The 23,388-nt window shown below is 35.6% G+C and overlaps 1 protein-coding gene across 8 annotated transcripts in view; it reads left to right on the forward strand.

Annotated features, from left to right (window-relative positions):
• Nucleotides 1-23,388, forward strand: part of NAV3 (neuron navigator 3) — a 772,754-nt gene that overhangs the window by 580,637 nt on the left and 168,729 nt on the right. For 7 of the 8 annotated variants that reach the window (XM_074325380.2, XM_088800952.1, XM_019753171.3 and 4 more), the window contains 3 exons: nucleotides 488-556; nucleotides 3,724-3,863; nucleotides 14,339-15,350. In XM_074325380.2, coding sequence (XP_074181481.2) covers nucleotides 488-556; nucleotides 3,724-3,863; nucleotides 14,339-15,350 — 1,221 coding nt within the window. The remainder of the gene's footprint in view (nucleotides 1-487; nucleotides 557-3,723; nucleotides 3,864-14,338; nucleotides 15,351-23,388) is intronic. The other variant, XM_074325379.2, reaches the window with a different exon arrangement.

Genomic DNA, 23,388 nt, shown 5'->3' on the forward strand with positions numbered 1-23,388 from the left:
AATCACTTAATTTTCAAAATAATATTTAGTTTAAACAGCACATCAGCAGATTATTAAAGAAAATAATGACTCATTTCAATACTCTTTTTTTTGTTTTACCTTTTTGAGAAAGACAATCTCTCTATTGCATAAGTCAAGCTTTAGCTTTCTTGAAGTTTTCATATTCATTTACAAAGGTCGAATATTTTATAAGATGAAATAAAACTATTTAAGATAATATGAATACCATCACACAGGCTTAATTTTAAAGTCAGTGATGACATACTTTATTACAAGGGTGCACTGCATTATTTCATAATGTGTTCATAATCAAATGCCATGGTATATATGTTGCATTATCATAATTTTCTAATTAATTTATTCTTTATACATGTTTATACATGTTCCAATTGCATTTCATTAACTCATAGTTTTCTTGTAACTTTGTGCTTTCTTTCCATGTTCAAAGAATCTCTTTAATTCAATTTCTCTGTTTCTCCTCATACAGTCTGGCAGCCAGATATGCAACTCAGTCTAATCACAGTGGAATTGCAACCAGTCAAAAAAAGCCTACTAGGTCAGTTAATATCTCTAATTTATTGCTTGTTAGATAATAAAGTAAATGCCCAGTGATATTTTGTCCTATCATTCTAAATTTTTTCAAAAATTACTTCTGGATGAAGAGGTTAGAGGACTGAATTTTTCCAAGAAGATGACCTTATGCAGTCTCAGGGACAAGCGTATTTGTGTTAAGTCGTTAAAATGGGGTTTGGCTTCTTCTCTTTTAGTTTTGTCATACATAGTGCTGTAACTGGGCTGAAGTACGTAGTAGGCTTAGAGAAAGTCATGGGGGAAAAAAAAAATTCTTCGAAGGCCCCATTCTTTCCAAGTCACAGAATCTGGAAGTTATGCACCAAAATTGTAATCGCATTTTGATATGGGCAGGTATTAATTACTATACATTTTGAAGCAGAATTAAGAAACATTGGCAGATTTTTGTGGGGAAGTTAGCACCAGATCAGCCTGCTCTGTTCTTTTATCTAATAGCTTAATTTTTTGCTAATTTATAACATGTATTTTAAAGATAGTCTGTTCAAATAAATGACAGTATGTTATGTACTGTTTGGGAAATATTGGTATATAAAAGCGTGTTGAAAGTGATTTTCTTTTCAATGTTAAGTTGCTGAAGGAATGGTGATAGATAGCATGGAACAGCTGAGGGAAGCCACAGCAAGTGTGTTTTGCATCCCTGATTAGTATGTGATTATATCCGCCCTTTCACTCAATGGGGAAGTGACTCCGTGGTGGTGCGCTAGTCACTGCTCTAATAATCGTATTATACAGTGTTTGGCTGCAAGGACTGCTTGTGATGCCGTGACTTGAGGTATGTGATTTTCCCCTTGCCTTAGTTTTCTAAGTTATATTGGTAATTAAAACGATTCTGTAGAGACAAAAGGATATTTAATTAAAATTTAGGAGATATGTTATAAATTAGGATATGCAGAGAACGGTGACCTGCCATGTACACATGTACAGTAAGCATTTTTTATTACCACTTCTATGACTTATGAATGTAAAATGTATTTTAAGTACTTTGATTTAATAGAATATCTCTCTTGTTCTTTTTTTTTTTTTTTTTTTCCTTATTCTCATTTCTCTTTTTATTACTGTGATGAATGATCTGGAGCTCTGGCTGCCTGTCAAATTAGGGTAATGAGAAGAGCAAATGGATTTTTAAATTTGTTTTAATTTGTTCTTCTGAGAACTAAAGATCACTTGGCTTCATGGGTCACAGCAACGATTAAAATGCATTTTAATTGCTTTCTAGAAAGAGGTCAGTTTTTATTGCAAGTAGGGCAAGTTTTGTGACAAAATTTGTTTATGCATGTGGGTTTAGAACGAACTTTCTTAATCTATGACTGTGTCTATAGGAATAGTTCTCAGAATTATTATGATCGGGACAATTGGCCAAATTAATTAGTTGAGTTTTTTCTGAAGAGTGCAATTACTGCTCCTTAACATTTCTGGTGTCTGTGGTCCTTGTACTTTTCTTACAACACCTGTAGGTCCATTTGAACAAAAGCTAAAGGTCGGAATCCTTTGACAAAGATTCTAAGCTTGTGTATGACACAATCTCTAATTAGCAAAATAGCTGACAGGGCGTTTTATTAGCCATATGTATTGAAACTCCAAAATATAGCCAACATTTTGAAATTATTATCTATTCCAAGAAATCAACACTTCTGTTTTTAAGCTGGCATTTGTGCTTCCCTGATGTTCATTCCATCCCACAGTTCCTCTGACTCTTTAAAAAGCATTTATGTTATTTAAGCATTCTCTGTCCTAATAACTTATAGCAATAATGTATCAAGTAATATTATAAATTGAGTTTGAATGTGAATATTGTCACAATGGATAGTGAAATTGTGATATTTGAGGCACCAATATAACAGATATAAACATTCTTTTATTTTAGAGATTTTGTAAAAGGGAACAATAAAAATTCAGGCATGTTTTATAAGTTCTGGATTATTTTGAGTTGCTTTTCTTTGAAAATAGAAATGATCAGAGCAATACACAGTGGCACTCAGATGGTGGCAGCAAATGCTAGCAAAGTGGCTGGCAACCTGTAATATCATGTGCTTCAACTATGTCCTAGCGAGCCAATATCAGTTCCTAATCTCTATTTTTTACTTTATGTGCATTGAGTTAATTATACATATGCAATCTATGTTAGCAGTATGAAATAAAATATAGTAATTGCACATTTGAGGCACAATTCATGAAATAATTGATACTTAAATTTTTAATATAGAAACTATTTAAACAGTGAAATAAATGATCTATAGTCCAAATAAAATAACTGGGGATTATAACTTCCTGTGAAACCCCCTAATTTAAAGGTAGTCTACATTATATTTTCTCATGTCCTGTCCTTCATACACAAAGAATAGCTGAAGCTGTTATCATCATAGGTGTATTTTAAATCATCATTCTGCTAACAGAGTTTCTTCTTCCGAGACCTGCATCCTTTCTTGTCATGTCACTTCTGTGATCAGTTGGCCACACTTGTGAGGTAACCAGCTGAAGCCTAGGTGCTTCCTTTTGGCAAGAGAATGAAAGTTTTTATGTGAGGCAGGTCGGTCACATATGAATTAACTCATGACCTTGGTCTCCACTACATGGCTTAGAGTAGCTAACTAGCTTAGCTAGTCACTAAGTAGTGTTTGCAATTTGTTCACTAACTTTATTCTGCTTGTTATTAATGTACACGTTCATTTAGGATACAGCTGGCTAAGATAAAAACAAATGTCCCATACATTGAAAAGAAAACTTAACAATAAATGCAGGTAGCTGATTAGTGCCCTAAGAACATAATAAAGTCAAATGTTATTATTTCCTTTCTTTTTATATAATTGTTACAGTACTTTTAAATCAAAGTTTTATTCATCAGGCGTGTGGTAAGTATGACTTTTTTCAGTTAAAGGTGACTTTATTTCTAATTGCTCTATATTATTAGTATTCTTTGGAGCCGTGTTTATTGAAAAGTGAAACAATGTTTTACTGAAGAGTCTCAAACCTTATATTTATTTATTTGTCACTTAAATCAACACTTTCTGCTAAATAGATTTTAGAACATTATATATTGTGATTTTCCAATTAACTCTTTTCTTCTGAGAGCCTCCTGCTCCCCATATTTTCATAATGTACAATAATGATGTAATTTTTCTTATACTATTTCAGGCTTCCAGGTCCCTCTAGGGTGCCAGCTGCAGGCAGCAGCAGCAAGGTCCAGGGAGCCTCTAATTTAAATAGGAGAAGTCAGAGCTTTAACAGCATTGACAAAAACAAGCCTCCAACTTATGCAAATGGCAATGAAAAAGGTAAGTGTTAGCCTGTTACGTCATTATGTCAATAAGTCTAATAGATGTGTATCATAAATGACATGCTATATCTAATGTTTGAGCAGCGTTACAGCTTTTGGAATGGACATGTTATCAGTGGAGTTTCCTGTGTTTTCTAAGTGCTCCCTCCTGGATTCCAGCTTTCTTCAAGGCTTTTCTTATCTAAAGAACATCTTAAGGAAACAGACTTGTTTATTTTAAAGTTATTAATTACATACAGTGTAAAATCTGTTTCTCAAAATAGTTTCTCTTAGATGCATATACATAGCTTTTCCTTTTGTTCTTGTATTTTTATGAACACTTCTCCTGAAATCATAAATCTATATTGAATTTATTTGAATCGTTAGCTTTTGTTAACTTAAGTACCATAGTGTTTTGGGCAGTTAAGTGGGAGCATCAAAATTGGACACATAAACATGATGCGTATTTAATCTTTGTAAGCAACAGGACACAGAAATGTGATAACCTCAGTTTTTCCTAAGGAGACATATTATCCGTCTTTATTTTATTTTACTGAAAGAGTGCACAATGGAAATATTAAAACTCAAAGTTATCAGGAAGAAAGAACGCATAGTAGGAGTCTGTGTTAAAGTCAGATTATATATAAACCGTGTGGTGCAGAGCTCTCTGTAATGTGCAAAATATGCAATTAAAGAGACGCTGGCTTGATGCATGTCGCTGTGGATCGTGAGTACAGGTGAGAGAGTATGCAGTTTATATCTAAAACACAAGAGAAGCAAGAACCTACACTGTCGTAAGCAGTGTGCCTGTGTGAGGGATAGGGGCATACTGCTGGATTTTGAGGTAGCATTTTCAAATCAGTAGAATTTTCACTTCTCTTCACAATATTTATCTCTAGCTCTAATGATACATATAATCCAAAAGTGCCAAATATGCTTAGTTAGTAGAACAGCTGGCAAATTTGGTTTGACTAATTCAATCAGGTAGGAACTCTTTTGCTCAGCTTAGATCGTTTCAAATTGTTTCCTGTAGACTGTCTGATTAGACAACTTTATCTCACACAGACATGAGTTGACAGGGGTAATCCATGAATTAGACACTTTTGTGAAAATGTCCCACCCATTAAAACAAAATTGGACAGACCCTAAATCTCTGAAAGCAAAGCAGTGTGTCTTGATCCCATAAATCTCTCCAGTTCTTGAGCTGAATGGTAAAAGAAAAAAATAATGTGTATTTGTAAGTTAGGAGTTTGTCTTTAAAATATAGAATAAAACCTATGATTTAAGAACCTAAAAAGTATTACTAAAGACTTTTACTTTTTCTGGGGAGAAAGAAGACAACAATTCCTCATCAGAAAAACATTTTCCCTCGTTTTGTGATTTTCCTGGAAAGTGTCATATGTATGTGCTATGAAATTCGAAGGGAAACTAAACATGTTTAGACATAGAAGTGTATTGAAAAGAATATTCAAATATTCAGCTTACCTACATGATACTACAGTTATGTAATGTTTTTGCAAGAAATTACGAACATTGACAGAGACCTAGAAATGCTTTAGATGACCTAACACTTTGATATGTGATGTATCTTTATTTTTCTGTCATGTGAAATAGTGTTTTTTGTTAGTTTCTACTGTTTAAAAGTAAAAATCCAAAGGTAGGCAAACATTCATATTTTTTCATATCCATTGTCTCTTATGTAGGTTTAGGAAGTAGTACAAAATTAGACAGTAGCAATATTTAAAATAACCACAAGATGGAGACAGATGACATACATTTTGAGGTTTTTTTTTGTTTTGTTTTGTTTTTGACCATAGAAAGCAGATTTGCTTAGGTCCAAATCTACAGCAAAGGATAAGAGTTTTCATACTGAGTTAGCTATTACTTTTAATTCCAGCTAATTAAAAATCCAATAATAGTAATAATAATGTGTGTGATCTCACGTTCACAAGTACTTATAATATCTCAAAAGTAGACATTAAATGTCTGAAAACTACCCATACCATAAGCATAAATTGTATCATAAGATATAGTACAGCCACCTGGAATTTATTTGACATGCTGCATGGCATTTTTTATTAACATAGAATTACAAATTATGTCAATACATCTAATATCAACGTTTCTAAATTAATCACTGTGCCATGATATTGTGTATTTCCAAAACATTATCTTAAATTATGAAAGGAAACAAAACAATAATAAACATGACATATGAAATAATTTATAATTTATTATTTATAATATTCCAGTGGTATATCTCTTTTGGTAAGGTTTTATTTAAACTTTTTGCCATGGAGATTTGTAGTGGTAGCATAACTTAATAAAAACGTAAGATTCTATCTGCTGACAAGTTGATCTCTGTCAAAACTAGTTGGTATACATATCCTGAGTGTGACTAAGAATGGTGAAAATTAAACAAGAATTTTCAAAGGTTACAGTATCATAATGACAGAATTCAGAAAGTACTTACTAGAGTATTCAAATTCTAATCGCTGTTCCTTTTTAGTTATTAGAAATTGTTACCTTTAAAATTAATGAATTGAGATATTTTACTTGAAGGGTTAGCCAGATTATCTGTAATGTGCTCCCTGAATGCTTTAAGGAGAAATATACTTTTTACCTTCTTTAACAAGTCTTATTTGAGGAGTTATATGACTCAATTGAAGAATCTCTAGAATTTGTAAAAGATAGTAAAGGTTTATTCACAATTAAAGCAATTTCATTTCCCTGTTAAGAAACATACTGTTGAAGGCACAGTAGCTTTTCACATGTATTGGATTGTAAAATAGCTTATTTGCAAGTTGTGTGACATCTAATGAAAGGAAATCATAGAGAATCACAAACTACAATTCAAAATATACATCTAATATTATTTTAATAATAATGCAATTTAAAAAAACAAACCAGTATGCTCTTTTCACCATTTCATCCAGTGAATTAAAATATCAGTGAATATGGCCATAGAGTATCACTTTCAGAAAAGGCTGCACTAGAAATGTTGTATTAATAGGAAGCAATGCCATCCCGCCATTTTGTTATAATGGAATGTGAGAACAAATTTCTCAGAACATGTGGTGAAATGCAGATAGCATTGTATGTAGATAAGCATTTCTTTTGAGAATCCAAGTTTCTTCTCTTGGGGACCTGCCATTCAGAAACTAACAATGAATAATATGTTCTAACAACAGCATTTATCAATTTAGCCACGCACCCAATGAGAGTACTCTAGGGTACTTGAATACCTGTTCACTGGAAATCAGGATCTTGTGAAAATGATACCCTGATTCATTTGGACATACAGTTTATATGCCTGATGCAAATTATTATAAGAAATCATTCTTGTTTTATAAAATCTGGGTAATAAGTATGAAAAACGCTAAACAGGTTAGAATTATTAGGAATGTAAATATTCCAGGCTTTGTTTGGAATTTTGTTTCTAAATGATGATCTGTAAACATGTATTACTTGACAGAGTTTGTTAGCAGAGAGTTGTTTTTCCATGTTGCTAAGAGATAGTACCAGAGGGTGTGCTGCCATCTTTGTATTGTTTCTCCCGTGTGATCTGTGCATTGCACCTGTACATCTACTGAAGAGGAGATATCCTTTCTGTTCTTCTGGATCCTAATGAAGTACTTTCTAGTGTGGAAGTGTTTTACTTTCATTGACACTCACCATAGACCTAGTAGGATTGATATTGAGAATTGAGCAACATTTGCAGTTGAACATTTCAGAGCTATAAGGTTTAATGTGAATGTTGCATTAGTCATGGAATTTTGACTGCTAAAACATAGATATCTAGTTCTTCAGTGTTTTGCTGCTTTTTAAATTACTGTAAGAGTAATGAACTGAACTGTTTTTATTTTATTTTCAAAGCAATGCAAATATGTTTTACTTATTACCTTCCGTTCCTGGAGATTTGGTTATGCATTCTGCCATGACTTTTTGTTTTATTTCCTTAATACTTATATAAGCCTGGAATATAATGTTAACGTGAAAATTTCAGGCTAATCTTGGGGATATGCATGAGTTAAGATAATTAGGTATATATATCAGGTGATATGATTAAATAAATAGACTTGAGAGTATATATTATTTACTTATGTATAAATGCTTATATAGAGAGGTATATACATATTATACTTGCTGTACAGAAATTACATACTTTTTTCCCAAACTGGCTGATGAGTGGAAACATCCCTACATTTCACAATACTGTACAAAGTGGCACTGTAACATCACAAGTGGTATAAAGCAAGCATGTGCAGAATGGACAAGGCCTCTAGGATCCCTGTAACACCATTCCATGTTTCTGTTGAGTCATCATAATATTGATGGTTGACGCACGGCGCAAGGAGTCATTTATGGAGGAGAGTGTGGTGAGGCAGACAAGGGGACAGTGGGTAATAATACATACTTGGATTTGAATGCTACTTTTTTTTAATGTTCAAAGGTATTTTGGTGTGTTATTCTTAAATGAGAGTCTAAATTAATTATTTAACCCACTATTTGCCATACCTATATTGATTAATCATTTTCTCCCTCTCACAGTGTTCTGTGATACTGAAGTTGTCCTACAATTAGCAGGGAACATGTATAACACTGAGTACAATGCCTGCTACACAGTGAATACTTTAAAAAAGAATCCTTCTCTTGCCATCCATGTTGTTGTAACTTGGTGTATTGTTACTGTGTTATGACCTTTGGCGTGGAAAGCTGGTTTGCCTTCCATCTGCAACATACTATTCAGTGAGGAAGAAGAGATAAATAGGCTGAGTGTGTTCCCTGTGTCCTTTCTCAGGCTAATTACACTGTTGGCAACATGGCACTAGGCTCTAAAGATAGCTGAAGTTCCAAGAGAAATCTCCTCATCCAAACTTCCCATATGCCTGTTGTGACTGCCACATTTACCTCCGTCTGTTAATTTTAGAACTAATTAGCATTTTTTCCCATGTCATCAATGTTATTTATTTATTTGTGTTGTTGTTGTGTTTTGGAAAGATGAGATCATTAAAAATTAAGTCTGTGAATTTAGATGTTTTCTAAGCATGAGTTAAAATCTATTCTTACATCAATTCCGAAGGATGGTGCAAGCAGGATACCCAAGGAGAGAGTATATATTTTACTGAGTAGAGAGTGTCTTGTATGATGTTCTCCTCATTTATATACTAACTGAGGAAGAAGTAAATGAGTTACCCAATTAACTTCACTGTTGTGACAGACGTGTGGCTTTCTGGATGGAGAGCCATCACAGCAGAATTTCTGGGTGTGTGGCAAACATAAGAAAAGAAGAGAGTCAAAAGCCTCCAAGTTTTGGAGTCCAATAAATCCAAGTTCCAATTTTGACTTTTGTATTTTCTGAGTTTTACTATATGTATGGATTGAAACATGTTACTTTCTCTTTCTAAGCTTTAGTTTTCTTATTTATAACAAGAGAAATGGTAAGTAGACTGCAGATTAGTATGGGTTTAAATGAGACGCTGTGTATGAAGAGACTGAAACGTGATACCATGTATCAAAGTACTTGGGAAAAGCAGTCGGTTGATAAATTGTATTATTTGATTGTAGTGGAATTGGTGGTGGTGAATATGATAGTGGAAGAAGGAGGGGAAGGCAAGGAGAGAGTATGGAAAAAAATTTTTCTTTGGAGGCCAGAGAAAAGAAGCAGGGCTGTAGGTAGAAATAGGCCTGCAAATGCAAGATACAAATCCATTGCAGGAATCCCTTTAAATATGTGCATTAGGTATCTGTCCTTTTCCCGATACCCAGATAAGGACTCATGCATAGTCCGAAGCTGAATTACCAACATTCAGAAATATACCAGTGTGATGAGGCTACCTAATATTGAATATATCAATGGCACAGTGACTAGAATGGGTAGTGACACCCACTCTGTAGGTGTCATTTCAGCTGGGGTGGTTGTGAAACCTTTATTGTAAGGAATTCATAGACTCTTTATTCCAGTGCCCTCCTGATGCACAGCGACCTATGATTTGCCCTCTTAATGAAACCTGGAGTACCTCATTGCTGCTATAGAGAGACAGGCTGGGGACACATTTCGAGTTGAGCTTAGAGAAGTGTCTTATGTGTGTGCTCGTCTGAGAACGATTTTACCGTTTTTGCTGTGACCATGCCAGTGGGTTGGCTGTGGATGTTATAATTTGTAGTCCCTCTTGTCTCATTTTCTAGCATAGTGATGTTGAAATGCCTCTTCTGTACTTGAGCTCTGATAACAGTCTTACCTGGCTAATGTCAGCATGTGAAAAAGCGTCCTGACTGCTTCTTTTCTACCCTCTTCTCTCATCCCCAGCAAAGCTCCCGGGCACACAGTAGGAGTCCCCTGACTTCTTAACCTAGTTGCACGTCCATGGAAGAGACATGCTAAATATGTGGCTAAAATGATGAAACAAAGGACATTAGGTGAACCTGATGGGCGTCTTTGGTTTTCTGTGATCCCTCCCCACAAATTGCCAAACATCCCGGTGAATGCGGAACTGGCCAACGTTCTGAACGTTCAAAGAATGCGGAATGTTGATACTGCACAGCTATGGGACATTTAACAAATTTAACCAATTTGGGTACAACACTTCATACGAAACAACACTTTAACACTGATATTGTCAGCCATTGCCTTGATTTTGGAGTCTATTAAACCTTTGCTCCTCAAAACACGGTGTGTGACCAGCAGCATCAGTATCCTCTGGAAGCTTGTTAGCAATGCAGAGTCTCGGGGCCTGTGGCATTTCTGCTGCATCACAGTGTGATGGGTATTCAGCAGGATCCCAGGTGACTTTCATGCATAGTTAGGGTTAAGAACCACAGTGTTAGAGTTAAAATGTCATTCATTCCATGACAATAATAGAGCTTGGGCTCCAGAGTCACACAATGTGAGATCAAACCCTGGCTCCCCCACACTACTCCTCACTAGCTAGGTGCCAGTGCAGGAATCCTTTAGGCGCTCAAGGCTCTCGTTTCCATAAATGGGAGTGAAACATAGGAGCCCTGCCCCCCTCATTGGGCTGTTGTGAACGCTGATGTGAAATAATGCAGTTAAAGAACCTCCAATAAAATACGAGTTGGCATTATTCCATCTGTAGTCATTGTTATATTATTTTCATTGTAGAATAAGAAATCGCACAAATAACTTTTGTTATCAGTGTAGAACAGTGAAGGTGAGTTCAATACGATGCCATCATGTTCCTTTTAACAATAGCCACAGCAGACTGCACTTTGATTTTGGGGGGTTCTACATTTCTCTCCAACTCGGTATCCCAATACACGTATGTACATATTTTAAATGTAAATAAATAGAATACATTTTCACATAGTTCCCTAAAAACACTCTATAAATGTTCCCCATCTTGAATGCCTCCCTCCCTCCCTTGGCTTCTCTGTCTTGATTTTATTTAATATTGCACACCCCTGTGGGCATCTCTGATCTCTTTACCATTTTATTTCCCACTTCCTACTCATTTAATATTTAATATATGCCATTCATCATTATGAATCTTTTCTTTCCTCTGACTAGATTATACAGTGTCTTGGAGTGCCTTAGAATAGCTACTCAGTAACTATTAACGTGTATAGATTCAAATCCTATAGATTGTAGGAACTGAATAGCATTGGTTAAAATTGTTGGAATAGGAGTAAAATCGTAGCAAAACAGAGCTATATATGTTGGACAAAAATCAACAAAGCAGTGAGGTCATTATATGAAATGCATGGGCATGTATAGAGTTCACTGAACTTGAGCAAATTCATCTTGTTTGGTGGTGTTCACCTTCCAGTTGAATCTAGACAATTGAGAAATAAGGTTCACTCGATATAATTATATTAAAGGCATTAATTTGGCAATCACTGTTTTCTATGTGTATTCAAGGAATATCATTAATGAGTCATTGAACTTCTCCGTATACATTTGAGAAATAGTATAATATAGTGGTTGATAGAATTCATTTAGATTCCAGGCTAAGTTCAGTGCTCAGTCTTGTTCCTTACAAATTGTATAACTTTGGTCAAGTTGTTTAACCTCTTTGTGTTTCAGTTTCCTTGTGTGTAAAATGAAGATAGCGATCAGAAAACTGTGTAGTTGTTGGGAGGATTGAGTAAATATATGTCCAATACTTAGTTCAGTGCCTGTCACATAGTAGGTGCTAGGTGCATAGTATAAAACTGTGGGTAATACAGGCATGGTCTTTGCTCTTGTAGGATGTACAAGGTTGTAGAGGGAACAGGCAATAGCAGTGCGGTTATAATGGCTATAATAGAGGAAATATAAGCTGTGGAAGAATGCAGAGGATCCACCTAACCCAGATTTGATGCTAGAATGGTCAGAGGTGAGGGTGGGGATAATGTTTTTGGGGTGTGTGTGTGTGTGTGTGTGTTCATACAGAGGAAGTGAGACCAAGCTCGAGACTTGACCAATAAATGGGAATTATTCTGATGAAATATTTGGTAGGCATTTCAATCTGTAGGTGCTCGATGTTCTATCTGCTTCTGAGAATGATTCAAATTATGATGAAATGTTATCAGTCTCTGAAAAGATCTGTAAGTCAAATAAATTTGGAATTACCTGTATTGAAAACAGATAGAAGGAAAAGATTGAAATCCATTCACAGGAAGTGGGTGTATTTGAGACATTGGATGTTATGCATCTTGTTGGATTTGTTTGTCTTAAATTAGTCAATACTGCTACTTTTTTTCAGAGCACTTTAGTGTTTGAACATGAACCTAATGGATTTCTACAAATATTCAAGAAATGGACACAATTGCAAACTTTACATGAATACTGAAAAAATCATATGCTCTAAAATTTAAATATACCTTGTAAGGATTTTGACTTTTCAGTGATCTACATTTTAATCTAGAGTATCTACATACAGTCTTATGTTAATTTTTGTCAGTTGAAATGTGGAATTGTGGAAAGGTAGTGAAAATTAGAAGTCAATGTTGGCATACCAATTTGTTTAAGAAAATTTAGTATAAAATGCATGTGTCTATATTATTTTTAATATGTTTCACAAGTCTATTATACTTTAGGCACACTTATTTAAATTGGGCAAGACTAGCATATTGTACCTATTGGCTTGAGTACATATTGTTTATTATGAATTTTCATGTCTTTGAAGAAAACATTTAGAAGTAAAAGCATTGTAGTTTTACATTTATGAATACTTAATGAAATTTAATGGTCTCTAATTCTGGAATATTACAAAAAGGGAATTCTTTATAAAACATTTTCTTTGGGCATTTCATCAAAAACAGTTTTACATCTATTTGGCAATATCTAGTATGTTAACAGTACCAAATGATGCCTCTTTTACATAAATATATAATTTAATAATTTATCATCCCTCCTCTCAAAAAAAAGTATGAAAGAGGGAGGCATTTATGGTAGATGAAATGTAAAGTAAATTACTGTACCAGAATTAAACAGTTCCCAGATGTTAGCATTTATACTGAGGTCTTTTACTCCAGGCTCAGTTCTTTTTTATTCTATACCATGTTATAAAATCTCTTTTACATTCAGTTTTTCATGCTTCAAAATAAGGCTTGTGATCAGACATTAATTAGTGCTAGAACAATCCTATAAAAATCGTATCATAATGAGATTTCTGAGTAAAAATTCATATGTTGTAAAGTACCTATATGACAAAGGCCCTGTTTTCCTATGGTCCCCAAAAAGTAGCCCAATTTTTTATTAGAATTTAAAGTGTGTTCAGATAAGTACAAGAGGCTTTAGGTATGCTGGTTAAGATCACAGGCTCTGGATTCAGTTCATATCCAGGGTAGGTGACCTTGAACAAGTTATGTAGTTTTTCTTGCCTCAGTTTTCTTAATTTGTAAAATGAGGACGATAATATTAATACATACTTTGTAGGGTTGTTATAAGGATTGTATATTGTATGTAATATAGGTACACATATTATGTATATATGTATATTTCTTAGTTGATTATCTGACCCATATAAGCATAAATTTCAATGCTTTTATACAAAGAAAAATAAACATTAACAAAAAGCAAAATCATGATTCATAAGCATATTTGATCAGATAACAATAAGCTAGTCTCCCTGTAGTTAAAGCAATTTCTCAATATTCATTATACAACATATTTTCATAAGGCTATGTGGAATATCAATTTACTGCTATGAGCTATAGCAGTAATTGGAAACAAGTACCAAGAATTGTTTAGGGGGTGGATAGTGTTTTATTCATCTTTGGATATCTGTGACTAGCAAAGTTCACTTGGATAAGAGTAATTTTAGAAGGGAAGATAAAGCAAGTCTTTTCCAAAAATCAGTGCCTCTTGGACATGTTTTGATGGAGGGTACAAAAACAGCCACATCACAAAAATGACTTGCCACCCAGTATGTCTGTTTTAGGTTCACAGAAGAAATACTTGCATGTGTCTGTAGTTAGAAGTACTGAGTGATGTGATATAAACGATGCAAACTAATCAGCCTGTCCTTTACGTCTTTTCTGGATATGCAGATTCCTCCAGAGGACCTCAACCATCTTCAGGTGTCAATGGTAACATGCAACCCCCCGGCACTGCAGGGCAGCCCCTTGCCTCCGCCATCCCTTCTCCGAGCGCCAGCAAACCCTGGCGTAGCAAGTCTATGAATGTCAAGCACAGCGCCACTTCCACCATGCTGACCGTGAAGCAGGCGAGCCCAGCCACCTCCCCGACACCGGCTGCCGACAGACTGAAGCTGCCCGTCTCAGAAGGGGTCAAAACAGCACCCTCAGGACAGAAATCCATGCTTGAAAAATTTAAGCTGGTCAATGCCAGGACTGCTCTACGCCCCCCACAGGCTCCCAGTTCAGGACCCAGTGATGGTGGGAAAGACGATGATGCCTTTTCTGAATCCGGGGAAATGGAAGGTTTTAACAGTGGAGTGCATAGTGGTGGGTCAACAAGTAGCAGCCCCAAAGTCTCCCCTAAATTAGCTCCTCCAAAAGCTGGAAGCAAAAATCTCAGCAATAAAAAATCTTTGCTACAGCCAAAGGACAAAGAGGAAAAGAGCAGGGACAAAAATAAAGTTTGCACTGAAAAACCAGTCAAGGATGAGAAGGACCAGGTGATGGAGATGGCGCCAAAAAAGACTTCTAAAATTGCAAGCTTGATCCCCAAGGGCAGCAAGACAACAGCAGCCAAGAAAGAAAGCTTAATCCCATCTTCCAGTGGGATTCCAAAACCAGGCTCCAAGGTGCCGACAGCAAAACAAACCATTTCACCCGGCAGCACAGCAAGCAAAGAGTCTGAAAAATTCAGGACTACCAAGGGAAGCCCTTCCCAGTCCCTACCTAAGCCCATAACCACCGAGAAAGCAAGCACATCCAATTGCCCTGCTCCTTCGGAAGGAAGGGAAGCCAGCCAAGCTCCTCCTGCTGGGCTGGGGGGGCAGAGCAGTGGGCAGACCCCAGGAAATGGTGCCGTCCAGCTTCCTCAGCAGCAGCACAGCCACCCAAACACCGCCACGGTGGCTCCATTCATTTATAGGTAAGGTGGCCTCTACGCGTCCACAGTTGTAAACATTTACAGGTCTACACACTCAGCGTGTAGCAAGAGGGCTACCAGAGTCATGGTTTACGTAGTCCTTTGGAAACAGTGTTTCTTGCTGAAGCTAGAAAACCAGAATTTAATTTTTCAAGAACCTCCAGTATGTTCTAGGCCTCCCCGTTCCTCAAGAATTTGAGGCCTTCAAAAGTTAATCTAGCTGTTGTCGAAAGCAAACTAGAATCCAGATGCCATGACTTTCTCCTGTATCTCTTACTGCTGCTACTGCGGCTATTATTTTTATTATTAGTCTTTGAAAATAGTTCTTGGTTTTATAGAGTTAACAGATATTTTTGTTTTTACCCATAAAAGGGGGTATACCGTAAAGGGGCAGGCTCCAGAAACAAACAAATGTGGATTTAATGTCTAGCTCGGTCATTTACCAGCTGTATGATTGGGACAATTACTGAAATCTGTGTCTCATTTTCTTTAGTTGTCAAATAGGAACAGTAGTATCTACCTCATAGTCTTGGGAACAGTCACAGGGATAATGCATATAAAATGTTTATTACATATCCTGGCACATTTCAAATGTTCAGTCAATGTCCTTTATAAGGCATTGTTTTCCCAACATAGAATTTATATTAATTTCTCACAGGTAGGCACAAGTTTCTAGGCAAAAATAACCTATATAATTATTATATTTGTACTGTATTTTTAGTTTGTTTTTGCATTCTATTTATTATTTTGTTTTGTTTTATATTTATTCTACATACAGCAAATGTTATATTTTAAAATATATATTCTACCCTACAGTTATAAAAATAGCACATTAAACCTATTATTAGGCTTGTTTTAATCGATTAGAAACGTTGCAGTCATTGTCGTGTCTCCTTTTTTATTCTCTGTCTATTCGGTGAGTAGATAGCCTAGAGAGAAATTACATCTGCCCTTTTAAGCAGGTTGGCAGTTCAGCTACAGGAAAAAAAAATTCTGAACAGGAAGTAGGGTCTGTTATAATTAAGTAAGGGTCAATGTTATATAGCTGACATATTTATTAAATGTATGGGTTCTTTTAGTAAAGAAAAAAATTATAATGATTCATTTTCCCTCAATGAAATACCTAAGTGCTTTTTTCTGAGGCTTTATAGACTCAACAAAATAATTTTATAATTATTGTATTTCAGCTCTTGGGACACCTCATTTAAGTGTGCTATTCTGACTTCGGTAGTAATAATTCATTTAAAGTCTTTCTGTTTGGATCAGATGGAAGTCAGTAGTGCGTTTTAACTCCAGGGTCCCTGTTTGACATAACAGAATTTAATATATCAAAATCATAATCCACATTTCAAAACTAAATGTAATAAAAAAAAGCCATAAAGTTTTGAATTTATCATAGTCAGCATACTTGTGAATTTTGTGGTGTTGAAATGATGGCTCCAGGAACCAGCTTGCCTGGGTTGGAGTCTCCATGCTACCATTGATTAGTCGTGTGACTTTGGGTGACCGATTCAAAGACTCTGAGCCTCAGTTAGAATTTTTTAATCTGTAAACTGGGGATGATGATAATAATAGAAGCTCCTTCATAAGGCCATTTTAAAGATTAGATAAGTTGATATTTATATGGGGCTTAGAACAGTACCTGTCACATAGTAAAAGGCCTTCCTCAAACTTCAATTTCTAATCTTGTAGAGTGTGGTTAATAAGAATATCTAACTCATTTGGCCGTTTTAAAGATTACATAAGGCAATCCTACGGATAGTTTCTAGCACAGAGCCAGATTTGGAGTAAATGACTTATAAATGTCAGTAATTGTTTTTGTTATTATTAACATACATAGTTGAAAGTAAATAAAGCCATCCTATGAGAAAATTTCACATCATAGTCTACACATGTGGCAATAGTTGTTTGAAATGTTTTATCAATTCAGAATAATTTTATAAATGGGAATATAAATCTTCTTAAGGTAGAGCACTCAACAGCATTCAAGTTTTTTAACTGTTAGTGGAGGATATTTATCAGAGTGATGTCATTTGGATCATGTAACCCCTGTTGTCCTTTCGACTCTGATTGCTTCAACTCCATTTAAGAATCTTTCCTGCAAAATCCCTGACAGGCTTTTTGGAGTTGCTAATCTTTTGGTAAGATAATAGTAATAATTTACTGTTTTATAATAATATTATCATTTGTTAAATGTTTACGTAGTGCAAGTCTCTGTGTTACAAAATTTATGTACATTTTATCTATATTTTCTTATTTAAACTTTATCAGAAACCCATGAGAAAGAAATGTTATCACCATTTGACAGAGATGAAAAGCAGAGATTTGAAGTCAGATTAGTGATAATCACTTAAAGTCATAGGTCTAGTACATGTTTGCCTTTGAACCCAAAGCTGCCTCAGTCTACAGCATGACCTCCTTTGCTTATCACTTCTTTCTGCATGTATAAAAATAAGAGTCTTGTTACTAAGAAAACTCTGGCTGGGAAAATGTCAATAGTAGATTTGTATAATTCTCAGTCAGACTCATTTATAATGGGAAATATTTAATCACTTTTAAGTATCTAAGTTTAAAATATATCTGTATCTATATCTATCTGTCTGTCTATCTATCTATCTATCTATCTATCTATCTATCTATCTATCTATCTATCTACCATGTTTTCCCCAAAATAAGACCAGGTCTTATATTAATTTTTGCTAAAAAAAAATGCATTAGGGCTTATGTTCAGGGGATGTCCTCCTGAAAAATCATGCTAGAGCTTATTTTCCAGTTAGGGCTTATTTTTAGGGAAACACGGTATATATATATTTGATATTTAAAGATATCAAATATAATGGAAAGATATATGGCTGATGGTGACTTTTTTCCCCTCTTCTCAGCCTACTTCTAGGTCATGTTAGGTTATTAATTATTCTTTCATATATGTGAAATCAGATGGTATTTGTCTTTGTCTGTTTGACTTATTTCACTTAGCATAATACCCTCTAGGTACATCCATGTTGTTTCAGGTAGAAAGAGTTCGTTATATATATATATATATATATATATATATATATATATATATATATATATATATGTGTGTGTGTGTGTGTGTGTGTGTGTGTGTGTATAAATAATACTCTGTTGTATATATGCACTACCTCTTCTTTATTCATTCATCTATTGATGGACACTTACGTTGCTTCCCAATGTTGGCTATTGTAAATAGTGCTACAATGAACATATGGATGCATATGTTTTATTATTAGTATTTTGAGCTTCTTTAGATAAATACATACAAATGGAATTGCTGGGTCCTTCTTTGTCTCGTTATAGACTTTGTTTTAAAGTCTAGTTTGTCTGGTATAAATATTGCTACTGCAGCTTTTTTGTTTGTTTCCATTTTTATTAAATGTTTTTTCCGTCACTTTACTTTCAGTCTTTCTGTGTGTGTGTGTGTGTGTGTGTGTGTGTGTGTATCTTTCGATGTTAAATGAGTCTCTTATAGGCAGGTTTTTACGGGTCTTCTTTTCCATTCAGCCATGCTACGTGTTTTGAGTGGAGCATTTAATCCATTTACATTCAAAGTAATTGTTGATAGTTGTAGTTACTGACATTTTATTATTCACTACATTTTATTATGCCACTTGTGTTGGGTTTGAAGGTTCTTCGGACAGGCTAAGCTGCAAACCAGTGGATGCTGGCTACCTCTAGTGTGGGACTTGGGCCTGCTTAGCAAGAGGCACACGGTACACTGAGACCAGATGCTATTTGTTTGGGGTTTGTGAACCTTTGAAAGATTTAGGAAAGTCCACAGCATGAGCCAAGAGAGGCCATTTGTATGGAACAGCCACTAGAAATGGCTTGGGTGGGCCCACAAGTTGGGTGGGGCAGGGTCTCAGGGAAGCATCAGGGCAGGGTGAATATTGTTAGCCAGGTTGATGGAAACTGAGATATGGTGTCTACCTGCGTATGTGTGAAAGCTGGGTGGGTGGAGGGCCCAACAAAGGAACAATGGCTTCTACCAGCACTTTTGTCTGGGAAAAAACTGCCACTCTGGCCATGGCTCTGCAGCCATTCAATTTAGTTCCTTTTTGTATATCCCTGGCATCTTTTGAGCTGTTGCCCTAGTGCTGGATTTCAGAGCAAGTAGGTCTATGTGCGGCCCTTTAAGAGATGTGTCTGGGACTCCAACTGCCCTCTGTCTCACTCAACCACAATCTCTGCTGGTTTTCACAGGCAGAAGTTGTGGGGACTTCTCTCCTTAGCACTGGAACCCTGGGTTGGGAAGCCTAGTGTGGGGCTGGGGCCCCTTGCTCATCAGGGGACGTCCACTGCAGAGATAGTCCTCTTGATGTTTAACTACCACATGTGGGTGTGAGACCAGCCTGTTCCTTGTCTTTACCCCTCCTACCAGTCTCGATGTGGCCTCTTTTGTATATTTTTAGTTATAGGACTTCTGTTCAGCTAGACCTCAGGCAATTCTCAATGATGGTTGTTCTGTAGTTTAGTTGTAGTTTTGATGTGGTCATGAGGAGAAAGTCCCAGTGTTTACCTGTCCTACCATCGTGACCCGGACTTTCTTGTATTTTAAGTCATAGAGTTTATCACTATCTGCTATTTTTTTCTTTACTCATTAGCCAGTATGATTTCAGTAATCTCTGACTTCAATGTAAGCTCATTGAGAGCCAGAGACTCTTCTTTATTATTTAGTAGCATAATTGCCTAGAACAGAGCTTACCCACAGTAATCACCACATAAAAATTGTTGAATGAAACAGTGTCATCCTGGGATAGACTAACCTGCTATGGAAGAATAGAAAAAAATGCCAAAATGTACAGTGGGGTAGGAAAATTTTGAAGTTTTTTTTGTTTTCCTATAACTGGGAGAATTTAATTAAAATGTAAATAGCTTTAAGTATTTAAAGAATGAAAATATACTTTCTGCTCAGGACATTCATTCAGCTATTTTCTTCTTTCCACACTGCCTACTAGCTATCTAATATGCATAAGGCATCAAGGATAGAATGAAAATGGTACTTATCATATATCATTTTATTTCCATTGCCCGCAGTATAGTAGGCATGAAGCTGACTCAAAAATAACTACAAAGTGAAGCAGGAGGTTTAAAACTCCCCAGCAGTGAACCAGATTTGTTACATTGAGACTTTTAAAAAGTGGAAAATTACTTTTAGCCATGGAATCAGGGAAAGTGGCACTTGAGCTGGGTCCTCAAAGATAAGTGGGATTTAGGCATGCAGAAAGGAAGGGAAATGTAAGGCTGAAGGAACCACATAAATAGGGTAAACACAAGATGGGTAGAATGGTTGGTGAGTTGATCAGTATTCCTAGAAAATGAAGACTGATGGGAGCCTGACTGTAATAGAAATTCTTGAATGTCATGAAACTGGACTCTGTGTATATGTCTCTGTGTGTGTGTGTGTGTGTGTGTGTGTGTGTGTGTGTGCACACATATGCACACAAACATATGTAGGAAGCATGATGAGGAAAATTACTATGGCTTTAATGTGTAAAATGGATTGTTAGGAGGGTCATGGTAGGATAAACCTCATTCGATAGCTAGATGGAACAAGTTACTGACTTGTAGAAGTTGCTTTCTAAAACTTGAATTAAAGGTCCTGATTATAGGAAGTAAAGAAAGAGAAAGAGAAGTATAAAGATACAAAAGCCTAATTTTTGTTGTTCGTCTTATTTCTTGGTGTCTACCCTTTATGTTGTATTTTCAAGCTTGCTTGCCTTGCCTAAGGTTCAAAAATTATTACCTGAGCTCCTTCAAACCTTCCAAAAATTCTTCCTCTCTTCCCATGAGTCATTTTTCTCCCATTGCTTTTTCATTCAGTACTTTAGAGCTACATTCCTCATACTTGCAAAGATAATGTGAAGTAACATAATAAAGTCATTAGTTAATTAAGGAGAAAAGAGAGACCTGTACATTTTTCCTAAACCACAGTCCTTCTAGCAGCCCCTAACAAAATTTCAAAATAGCTGTTAAAAGGATTCATAACTTAACTATTTTTAGGTCTACATTCTTTTTCTTTATTTTCTGACAGTTTTAAGTAAATGCCAAGAAAAAGAAACAAACAAAAAGCATTGGACATAAAGCAAACTCCTAAAGGCAAAAAGAACAGAATCAGGAATGTGGGCAATTTGCAAAAGAAAAAAAAGAGAAAACAATCCTTACATAAGGCAGAGAAGAAACTCACCATGCTTTTTAATTAAATATAAGCAGAGATCCTTTATACGCACTGGATTTGTAAAATTAGGTCAAGAAAGTCTGAATTTAGAGGTTGTCTTTCTTTTGATATAGGATGTGTCATATATAACAGCTCCATGGGATCTCAGAAGAGGTTTTTGTTGTAACAAGTTTTTGTGAGATTTCAGATTTGCCTTGAAGTGACATGGGAAATTGACAATTACACTATGTTCTAAAAGGGAAAGCATACAAAAGCATTGGAAAATGCTTATTCAGCATGGTTTTCAGTTTGCCTTGTTTGTTGAACCAATAGCTTGAGTAGGAGGATATGTGAGTTTACAAAGATTGAAATGTAGAGCATATAACCATCATGCACATAAAGCTTTCGTAAGCCCTGCAGCTACTATTGCAGATTATGCGGCAATTGTGGTTTTATGTGAACTGGGCATAATTGGTCATCAGCACAAAAAGCTTATTGAATGCTTGCCTTGCGCACTTAAATTTGCTGGGTTTGATATATATCTGTGCAGCGGGTAGCAGCTTAAACTCCCTCACACAGCAATATTTTTAAGATGGAATATACAGAGAAAATTCTAGAGAGGGCCTGTTGTGTAGAACACTGCTATGTGTTGGCATTCTTTCAGCAGAGGTTTATAAAGTACCCTTTCTGTACTTAGCTTACCAGGTTCACTGCCAGATTGCCTCATCAAACCATTGCTGTTTCTTCTTTCTGCTTTTTATTTTTTCTTGGAAAAAAAAATTAACTTCCAGAAAATTTGCAAGAATAGTACAAAGAACTCTCATATACCCTTAACTTATTGCACCCAGGTGTCATGTCTTTGTAATGCCCCTCAGTCTGGAATGGTTCTTCAGTCTTCTCTTAACTTTCATAACTTGATATGTTGAGGGCAGGCATTTTGTATAATGTTTCTTAGTTTTGGTTTGTCTGATATTTCCTCATAATTAGACCCATTTTACAGATTTTTTTTTTGTCTGGAATGTCAGAGAAATAATGCTCTGTTTCTCCCATTGCATCTTATCATACAATATTGACAGGTCCCATTTTATGATGGTGAATTTGATCAATTGATGAAGATAATGTTTGCCATGGTTTTCCAATGTAGAGTTACTTTGCTCCATTTTTATTTAATTCGTATTTTTGTGGGAAGTATGTTGAGACTATGTGTAAAAATTGTATTCCTTAATTTATTTTTACCCATAAGCATTAGTATCCATTGAGGTTTCTTACCTGAATTAATAATTTACTCCAGTGGATGTCAAATGATTTCTAATTTGGTCATTCCTCCTAAATTATGTACTATTCTACTTTAAGAGAAAGATTTCTCTTTCTCTCTCTCTCTCTCTCTCTCTCTCTCTCTCTCTCTCTCTCTCTCTCTCTCTCTCGTTCTCTCTCCTTCCCTCCCTCTGCTCCCTCCCTCCCTCCCTCCCTCCCTCTTCAAATTGTATGGATTAATGGGTTGCTATTGTATTCAATGGAATATACTCCATTGATATGATTTTATCTTGATACTTAAATTTGGCCTGATTCAGCCACTGGAAGTGCCTTCAAGCTGACTTCTCCCCTATTATTTTTTGAGAATTTCTTTTCTTTTCAGCTTGGGCTGAAGATCTTGCAGGCTTATCTTGTGCTCTCACTGCCTTGGCTTCAGCTTTTACCTAAGGAGCCCTGATTTCCTTTTGTGGAGAGTGATCTATTTAGAAACCAAGATCTCACTGCTCTTAAGTTTTTCTAAATGGTGAAGTTTATATAGGTACACACACTTCCATATCATTATTTATCTCAATACTTATTATTTTATATAAATGTTATTATATCATTGGGCCC

The sequence above is a fragment of the Rhinolophus sinicus genome, chromosome 1 (assembly GCF_057876585.1).
Source record: "Rhinolophus sinicus isolate RSI-liver-muscle chromosome 1, RSI-T2T, whole genome shotgun sequence".
Classification (NCBI taxonomy): Eukaryota; Metazoa; Chordata; class Mammalia; order Chiroptera; family Rhinolophidae; genus Rhinolophus; species Rhinolophus sinicus.